General features: G+C 33.6%; 1 protein-coding gene across 1 annotated transcript; it reads right to left on the bottom strand.

Moving 5' to 3' along the window:
• Window positions 1–5,192: 5,192 nt before the first annotated feature.
• Window positions 5,193–7,392, bottom strand: LOC21385794 (peroxidase P7). Its single transcript, XM_010088866.2, has 3 exons — window positions 7,168–7,392; window positions 6,378–6,572; window positions 5,193–5,753 (listed from the first exon to the last, which is right to left on the bottom strand). The coding sequence occupies exons 1-3, from the start codon at window positions 7,390–7,392 to the stop codon at window positions 5,193–5,195; spliced, it is 981 nt and encodes a 326-aa protein (XP_010087168.2).
• Window positions 7,393–10,418: the final 3,026 nt, after the last annotated feature.

Raw genomic sequence — 10,418 nt, 5'->3', positions numbered from 1 at the left:
AACATAAAACTCACACACCCTTATTACAATCTTATCTCTTCAAGAACCACAAATTTACATCCATAAATCCAAGCTTAAAGTTGGCTAGAAATTAATGGAGGGGAGTTTAAGAACTTTCCCTTGAAGAATTCTCTCTTTCTCTTGAAAAACCCTTGAACTCCTCTAGGATTGTTAATGGCTTGAAACTATAAGAGTATAAGGAAATTTGAGAAGAATATTTCTCTATTTCAAACTTTCCCAAAACATGAAAAAGAGAGGATTTAGAGTTTCTTTACCCTTAGAGGAATGCTTGACTAGTCTCCTCCTAGAATCCCTTAATCTCCTTCTTCTTCTTCTATGGTGTGCTAGTGGCTCAAGATTTGGAGAGTGGGAGAAAATATTTGAGAGGGAATGGAGAGTGTGTGGCCGGATTTTTGAGTGGGAAAAAGCTAGGAGAAAAAAAATGAAGCTTATCCTATGTTGGTTCCTTTTATAGGCAACTTGGAAACTATTTTTTTTAACACCAATTCCACTCCATCATTCAACCAAATTTTTGGTTCAAATCCCCCTTTCTTGGCCGGTTTTGGAAGGAGAAAAGGAGAAGCAAATTTGCCATTAATTCCCTTTCAACCACTACAATCACATCACCTTAACATGTCGTCCACTTGCACACTCAACTAGCTAATTTTGGCTCTATTTTTTCTATGCATGGCCGGCCAAAGTGGAGAAGGAGAGAGAGAAAAATAAATCCTACCCCTTGTACTTTAGTCCACTCTCTTAAGTTACCTTTGAATCAGGTAAAAATCATACTGACTGTAAAGGGTACTTAGCTGACAGGAAATTCTTGTTTCTAACAGTTCTCTTTTTTTTCTACTACTTATTTACAGTTCAACTTTTAAATCCTCGTCTGCTTTGATATCACGTTAAATTCTTACTCGCGTAATATCTTAAACTGTTTCAAGTCTTGAAATTAATTCTAGACTGAATAAATTCTAAATTTAACTTTTCTGCATTATATACCGGGAATGATATTATTTCTGACGGTGTCAACTCCTTAGCTCACATTGTACCCTTCTACTATAGGTATCTATCTTGTGACTTTAACCTAGCTGTCTGGCAATTAAGGATTTTCTCTTCTTTAAAAATGTCAGTGCGTTTTTTTTTTTACGCTGCTAACATCATGCTGTGTTTGGAGATTCTTGAAATTAAGATTCTCAAACTATACTTGTACTGAAAATTATTCCGCCTTAAAGTACGGCAAGAATTTATCGATCGAATTTACTTGATCGAAAACATGAACTTAACATGAAATCTGCTACAGAATTTAGGAATACATATATTGATTCCATAAATCCTTCAGTCACATAATATTTTTTAGGAAAATCCTTAGCTTAAATAAATAAATTGTATTATTTAAAGTTTGGAATTTTCTCAGTCATTACACACACACACACAAATATGTACTTTCTTTCACCAATGCTTTCAACCTGCATAGGACCCATAAGATCCATGTGAAGTAGTTCAAGAATCCGTGTTGTGGTTATATATTGTAACACCTTGTGTGACACCTTTAGCTGCTTTCCAATCTGGAAAGCCCTATATATTCCTAGTGGTATTGGTCCGAGTTTAGGCACTCATCTAACTGCCCATGCATCAACTATCTTTTTTAAGTTTCTGTAATTAAGATGTCCGAGCTTTTGATGTCATACTTCAATTTCTTCTTTAGTAGTTTTGAGACACGAGAGTGGATGAACCAACATGTAGCAATTATCAGATGATCTTGATCCTTCCATCACACAGTTTTCTTCCTCATCAATCACACGACACTTGTCTTTGGAGAAACTTACAAACAATTTTTGATCACATAACTGACTAATACTTATGAGATTAGCCTTCAACCCTTCCACTAGTAAAACATATCTAGAGTTCCTTTCCCAAGCACTCTCCCTTTAACACCATCACCAAAGGTCACATGTCCGTCAGTCGAACTTTTGAATTTTTTTAGAAAACTTCTTCCACCAGTCATATGTCTAGAGCATCAACTGTAAAAATACCATAAGTTGGTAGTACTTACTTTCAAAGACGTATAGGCCACATGACATCTTATGTCAGATTTTCTTACCCACACTTTACGTGTAATTCTACTATCTCCATCAACTTTCCTCCTTGATGTCTTTCTTGTGAATTTTGGCGAATTTGGAAGCATTCCTTGTTTTAAGGCATTCAGGTACTTGTAACACCGTGGTCGATTGTGTCTTGGAAAATTGCAATAGTAGCAAATGGGAATAAATGTTTTTTGTTGTGAGGGAGCATGGGTAATAGTCTTAAAGTGAGGGGCTTTTGACACAGACTGAGATTTTTCTTTAACAAAGACTGACTTGGATGACTGGCTTTCTCCATTGTAGCCTAGTCTAAAATGATCATAACTAGATTTTCCCATGGACAAAATATGGTTTAGTTTAGCAGTACCAGTGTTAATCATTTTCAAGGTCTTCTGAGTATGCTCTAATTTTACATTAGCTTCCGGAAGTCTTTTATCCATTTCAGCAATCTTAGACTCATGGTTAATCTTTAGAGCCTCATTCTCTTTTAAAGTATCAGTCAATTTCTTTTCAAGTGACTTGTTCAACTTGGCCACCTGAATCCATTTGTTGAACATTGATTCATAAGCCTCCTGAATAGTCTCCTGTGTCAGTTCTCCATCAATACTAAAACTGTCAGAATCAGAAAGATCTTTGTTTTGTTCTGGTTTTTTTAGGGTATTACAGATGATGTTCTAACATCGTTTGTGACATGATATGCAATACTGGTGTTGGAAACATCCTGATATACATTGAAAGTGATGTAATTGTTCACATGATCTTCATTTTCCTGGCTACCATCAGATTCTTCATCACTCCAAGTCACGTTAAATGTTTTCTTCTTCTTCTTAAGCATATTTGCGCATTTCGATTGGATGTGTCCATATCCATCACACTCTAGACACTGGATGCCTCGGTTTCATGTCTTAGCTTCTGAATTACTTGCAACATCTGTATTCTTCTGGAAGTTGTTGAACTTGCCAGAATTTGGAGTGAATCCCTTACCTTTTACTCATTTCAAAATGTGATTGAAATTCTTTGTCAAAAGAGCAAACGATTCTACCAAACCTTGTGGATCTCCTATATCTTCTTCCACAATCAATTTTTGCAATTCTGCTTGAAAGGCAGTTTCTTTCTCCTGCTTGTTCTGGTCAAGATTCATCTCAAATGTTCTCAATGATCCCATCAACTCATTAAGTCTCATAGTTTGAATGTTTTTTGCCTCTTCAATAGCAGTGACTTTATAAGCAAATCTCTGTGGCAGTGATCTCAGGGTTTTGCTAACAAGTTTTGCCTCAGAGATTTTTTCACCAAGAGTAAAAAATTAATTAACTATATCACACAATCGTGAATTAAATTTAGAAATAGTTTCAGTTTCAAGCATACGAAGAGTGTCAAACCTGGTTGTCAGCATATTCAATTTTGATTGTCTGACTGTGGCTGTTCCTTCATGAGCTACCTCCAGAATCTCTCATGCTTCTTTTACCGATTCACATGTGGATATCATCTTGAACTGATTAACATCAACTCCATTGAATATTGCATTAAGTGCACGTGAGTTGTAGTTGGCCAACTTGTCTTCATCAGTGCTCCATGACTCTTCAAGCTTGAGAGTCTCTTTTTCTTATGCATCCTTAGTTACTGGATGCTTCCAGCCAGTCAGGACTGCACACCGTGCCTTTTCATCTTGAGCCTTGATGAAAGCCTTCATCTGAGCCTTCCAATAAGAATAATTTGAGCCATCGAGGAGAGGTGGACGTGATATTGAACCTCCTTCCTTCAGCAAATCCATCTTAGACGTATCAGATCAATTTTTCCAAGTTCTCACCGAACTTCTGGTCAATGAACCACTCTGATACCACTTGTTAGATATGATGTTACGTTTAGTCTTCCAGATGATGTTGGAACACTATCTGGAACACTACTAGCTTAGTTTACTATTTTGATTAACTTAGCTAAAGAAAGTAATAGTGCAGAAGTAAATAGACGCACAATATGATATCGCAGTTCAGTGCGCACACCTACATCTGTGGGGCCACGCCCAAACAGTAAACAGTTTCACTATGATATAAGAATTATAACACTCACGAACTTATCACTCAATGACTCCCTCCTGGACTATGACGCCGTTATGATGAATCCTCACAATGACTCTGTTTAGTGTGTTCCACACGTCTTCAAATCTAACTACTGAACTCCCTTCAGTAGAACATACTTTCACACAAAAAGGGCTCAAAACTTTCAACGAGTTCTAACTTCTCTCAACAGCACACACTCTGGAAATTTCTGCGCCAACAAAAGCGTCAACCTTTTTCCTGTAACTAAAGCCTTTTATATTGTTTTCAAAATGTTCACAGAATCTTGCTCAAGAAATGGCTAGACTTTTTTTCCCCCTTAAGAAAAAGGGTGATCATTAGTGCATGTCGCCCCATCTTCTTCGTCACTTTTGAAATTTTAGAGCCCACCATTTGACCAGAAAAGATCTGACCAAATTTTGCACATAAGATTGACTCAGTTTTCACTCATGTCATCACATACCCAACATCGCAACATAATAATGGCTAGGTAAGGGCCTTAAAATGGGATTGTAGAGTATTGAACCACGAACACATTCTTAAAAGAGAAGAAGGAAATGCATCCTTACTGCTACACCAACATGGTATAAATAACAAGGCTTATATCCAACCATGCAGGCTCTTATCTTTTTTTATTTATTTTATTTATTTAATTATTTATTTTTTTGACTTCTAGTTATTAAGGATCTTCAATTTTTGGTCTTTTGCTTCATCAGAAACAAATATTCAACCTCAATATGGCACAACGTACATGAAGTAATTTGTTCTTTGAATGGGTTGAGTTCATAATTGTTCCTCTTGTTGTCTTGTTGTTCTTCTAGAGTAATAAAAAAAGAAAAATGAACCCTTAGCTCTATGAACACCGGTATTTATTATAACTAATTACCAATACTATAAATGCAGAAGAACATCACATCATTTGGTTTAAGCACGTTATAAAACGAACTATATATATATATATATATATATGATTCTACATTTAACAAGATATATAGTTATAATCAAGCCTCTACTAATTGAGAGCAGTGGATCCAGCTAATAACACAAAGAACTTTGGCTAATTATTAACTTTCCTACAATTCATCCTAATTTCCCCATCATTCCCTGTAAGAACATTCATATTACCCATCTTGATCATGGAATCCCCAAAATCTTTATAGAACTTTTTAGGGTTGTTATTGTAGTACTGAACCAAACTATCACTCTCACCCCCATCACCCTTGAAGAGCTCCTGATCGGAATGGAGAAGACCCTTTGATCCAATCAAACCCTTAAAGTAGGCGGTATCAAATTTTGCTGGCGTGGTTCCATCGAGTGCCGTCGTGTTATCGTCTCCTCCGGTTGCGGGGCAGATCTTTTGCCTGGAGGCCTTGAAATTAGAGTCAATGTTGGTTTCGTTGTAGATTCGGGTTCTGAAATTGACACATCTGGCTAGCCCTAGGGTATGGCCTCCTGAGAGGACAACGAGGTCTTTTAGCTTAAGGCCGTGTGACTCGAAGATGGAGACAAGTTGAGAGGAGCTGAAGAATGGAGTAGGGAGATTGGTATTTGCGTCGTTAAAGCTTGCAGTTCTTGCATCTCTTCTACCTAGCAACACTTCGTAACTAGTACCTCCCAACTATATATATGTATATAACAACAGGCAAATGATTAGTTACTGAAGGATATTGAATAGAAGGTATGAAAGAAATAAATTATGAAATAGGTACATGTAACAAGTTGGCAATAGCTATATCTAATTCATCTGTTTTCTGTTAAATTTTCATGTTGTTTGATCTGATATTATTTTAGTATACCATTTCGATTTGTCCTTATGAAGTCATTCATATGTGTGTAATTCTAATAGGTTAATACAGTTATTTTTCTAACTCTTTTACTTTTGAAGAAAAAAACTGGGCCCACAAACACATTAGAATGAAGTAATATAACATTTCATGTTTTAGTACAACTTAACCTTGAAAATATGCACTATCTTTAAAGTGTTCCTTCGCATGCATATAAAAAATCTAGTAAATAATTATATAAGTAGAAAAGTCGTATCTAAATATTAGAACATTCATCAAAATAACAACAAAAATGTTAGAGAAAAATTCAATAAAAATTTCGCATCTTAAAACTATTATCTACCAACAAATATATATATATATATATATATATATATATATATTCACATAATTATGTTATGTCCTGCTACAAGTCTACAAACATAAGAATATATGAAAAGAAATTAGAAGGAACTCACTAGGTCAACAGAGTCGCGAGATGCAACAGCTAAAATGTCTGCACAAGAGACCACGTTGCCTTTGCACTTTTCATTAAGAGTGCTTTTGATTTCATCAACCACATCGAAACCCCTCACTGAGTTTAAATTCGGAATGGCTGTCTTCTCACCAGTGAAGGTATCAGTGTCGTCAAGCAAAATTGATCCGTCACAACCCTGTAATCCATATCAACACAATAAATAAATATCTGGATGCATATATATTAACGATGAACACTTGAAAGTCGAACGTTTTGTTTTGTATTACATGACATGATGAAACTATGTCACATATATATAATAACCCATAAAGTAAATACATATGATAACTACAGATTGTGATTCCTTGTTTGCAATTTTCTTACTGTTAATGATACTGGAGACAATGCTCGTCTACCCTTCTAATGAAAATATAATATGGCTCCACCTCAAACTATAAGAGTTTGAGACTTTTTAAGGACTTAAGGACTTACATATTAAGAAGTCATTCGAATTTTTTTTACCACATAATACTTACATATTAAGTATGGTGGTCCATGATGTGTTCTTATACTAAAGTGAAATTCGGATTTATTTTACTTCTCTGTCATTCGGATTTCCTACCAATTAACAATAAATTGCTTGTAATATAATGATGAAATTAGTTTAGAAGAAACAGAAAATTCATGATATTATATATATTACCACAGATATCCACAACACAAAATTAACCCCCTCAAAAAAAAAAAAAAACATTTTATTATGATTCTATATATTAGTATATACATCTTACGTTGACAAAGCAATCATGAAAGTGGAGGCGGAGAAGTGAAGCTCCCATTCGGCTCTCACGATTAATGGCACGTGCGACTGCTGATCTGATGAGGCCCAATGCCTGAGGGCATGACTTTTCATAGAAATCAGTTGTGAGTTGTGCACATGCAGGAATCATAATAGCAGTAAATACAACTAACAGGTGTACTATTACCACTAATAAAGACTTATTACGAGATGCCATTTTGATCCTACTACTTACAACAACTAGTTCTTTTAATTGATACTCCAAAATTCTTTGGAACATGTGTTTATATAGAGGTAGGAGAACCACCGGTTGATGTAGAATATATATATATATATATATATATATAATATTGATAGATAATTACAAGATGTCCGGCCATATGAGCTCCATTGACCAAGACAATTGTATAAAATACTAGTATATAATATATGTATGCAGGTCGGTAATCGTATTTATGTTCACAAATTTCCTTGTAAGGGAACTTCTATGGCGAAGATAATTCGGGCCTAGTTCTAGTATAGGTACGTTTGTGTATGCGAATATAAACTCTTGCTTATAATTATATAAATGATAACAATAATATATGAATTTAGCGCAACTAACTTAATGAAGACTTTTATTATTCCAAATTCGAAATTATACAATGTACCAGAAGATTAAAAGAAAAAAAAATCCTCCTATAGTTCACTATCCAATAATATTACAAGCCAGCTACAAGGTATACAAATTCAAACGAACCTGAAAGCTGGACTGATGGAAACATGGTAATTAGTCAACTTCTGAAGGAAAAAGAAAAACTCATAATGTCAAAAGTCAATTCTGTTGTCGTTTTTATGTGCCTACAATATTCATGATCTCAACAAAACATTCGTAATCCAAAAAAAAATACACAGAGTATTGGTAAAGGTTTTGGAATATCCGCGATCTCTTCGAAATGTTGACAAATGGCAGATTATAATATCTGATATGGAAAGTAGAAACTTTGGTTTTTTGTTTTTTTATCTCTTTGCGGAAGAGTGTAAGTGAAAAAAAATAAGAGAGTTTATTCGGTAGTCCATCCTATAGTAGTTTTAGTTTTTAATGTTGGATTAAGTTAAAGTCACATAGATTAAAAAATTACGTAAAATTGATTGATTTTAATATAAATTTGATGACTAAAAAATAAAAAACTACCGGAATCCATTTTTATAAGGACCACCAGAGAAAGTCCTAAAACATAAATAAACAAATAATAGCGTGTGTTGTACTATTTCACTGCACTAGCCTTATCCTTTTTTCTTTTTCTTTGGAGAGAATCGAGTAGATAATTAAGCCCCCGTTCATTTCACTAGTTCGAATCACAATTCATGTTTTTTTGTTAAAATGTTTTATCTCACAAAAATTGAAAATTCAATTTGTTCTGCTATATTATTTTCTCTCACATGAATTCACTTATTTTAACTCAAGTTTTCAACTCGAACGAGCAAAAAGAAGGGAAAATCAACAAAATGAGCACATACGCAAACACCGTTCGTTTCGTTTCATTCGAGTTGAAAACTTAAGTTAAAAAGTAAATTCATATAAGAGAAATACTGTAGTAAAAAAAGTTAAAATTTGATATTTTGTGAGAGAAAACACTATAACGAAAACTTATATTGTGATTTGAACGAGCGAAATGAACGGGAATCATTGCAATTAATTATTCAACATTCTACCGGATATACAAATGATGAAAATTTCAATGACATTAGAGTAACAACCAAAGAGGAGGGGAAAAGCTCTGGAATCATGCTTGGTGATTGGTGCGGATCTGAGAATTTGCATTTAAACATGCGTAGGAAGGAATAAAGAGTACAATGGATCCTAATTATTTTTCGGTGGATGTGCACATTAAATCTCAATTTTTGAACGAGGGAAAAAAAAGAAAACATTGGATTTTTTTTTTTGTTTTTTTGCTTTTATCATATGATAAAAGCAAATTTTCCATCGGCTTAGACTTCTTTTATTTTTAATTGGAGGTGGGTAGATTTGAATTCTATAACTCACGGTTAGGTCAAGTGTGAACTTACTAATAAGATATAATCCATATGAGTTCTAGTTCTTTTTCTTCATCTTTAACTTTATAAGAGTCAAGTGTGAACTTTTTGATAAGATATGTTCCATATGAGTTCTAGTTCTTTTTCTTTTCCTCAAGCCTTATAATTCTCCACCAATTCTTATGAAGTTGTTCATATATATATATATATATATATATATAATATTGATAGATAATTACAAGATGTCCGGCCATATGAGCTCCATTGACCAAGACAATTGTATAAAATACTAGTATATAATATATGTATGCAGGTCGGTAATCGTATTTATGTTCACAAATTTCCTTGTAAGGGAACTTCTATGGCGAAGATAATTCGGGCCTAGTTCTAGTATAGGTACGTTTGTGTATGCGAATATAAACTCTTGCTTATAATTATATAAATGATAACAATAATATATGAATTTAGCGCAACTAACTTAATGAAGACTTTTATTATTCCAAATTCGAAATTATACAATGTACCAGAAGATTAAAAGAAAAAAAAATCCTCCTATAGTTCACTATCCAATAATATTACAAGCCAGCTACAAGGTATACAAATTCAAACGAACCTGAAAGCTGGACTGATGGAAACATGGTAATTAGTCAACTTCTGAAGGAAAAAGAAAAACTCATAATGTCAAAAGTCAATTCTGTTGTCGTTTTTATGTGCCTACAATATTCATGATCTCAACAAAACATTCGTAATCCAAAAAAAAAAAAAAAAAAAAAAAAAAAATTTATTAGAAAAAAAAAAAAAAAAAAAAAAAAAAAAAAAAAAAAAAAACACAGAGCATTAGTAAAGGTTTTGGAATATCCATGATCTCTTCGAAATGTTGACAAATGGCAGATTATAATATCTGATATAGAAAGTAGAAACTTTGGTTTTTTGTTCCTTTTTTATATCTTTGCGGAAGATTGTATGTGATTAAAAATAAGAGAGTTTATTCGGTAGTCCATCCTATAGTAGTTTTAGTTTTTAATGTTGGATTAAGTTAAAGTCACATAGATTAAAAAATTACGTAAAATTGATTGATTTTAATATAAATTTGATGACTAAAAAATAAAAAACTACCGGAATCCATTTTTATAAGGACCACCAGAGAAAGTCCTAAAACATAAATAAACAAATAATAGCGTGTGTTGTACTATTTCACTGCACTAGCCTTATCCTTTTTTCTTTTTC

The sequence above is a fragment of the Morus notabilis genome, unplaced genomic scaffold, assembly GCF_000414095.1.
Source record: "Morus notabilis unplaced genomic scaffold, ASM41409v2 Scaffold3673, whole genome shotgun sequence".
NCBI lineage: Eukaryota > Viridiplantae > Streptophyta > Magnoliopsida > Rosales > Moraceae > Morus > Morus notabilis.
This window is presented reverse-complemented; position numbering and strand designations above follow the sequence as displayed.

What these genes read in the sequence shown, in the direction of transcription:
- LOC21385794 (XM_010088866.2), bottom strand. Translation starts at nt 7,392, where the DNA reads ATGGCATCTCGTAATAAGTCTTTATTAGTGGTAATAGTACACCTGTTA. An exon ending in TTCATGATTGCTTTGTCAAC is followed by an intron (nt 6,573 to 7,167) that starts GTAAGATGTATA and finishes TATGGATTACAG; the next exon opens with GGTTGTGACGGATCAATTTT. An exon ending in CTCGCGACTCTGTTGACCTA is followed by an intron (nt 5,754 to 6,377) that starts GTGAGTTCCTTC and finishes ACATATATATAG; the next exon opens with TTGGGAGGTACTAGTTACGA.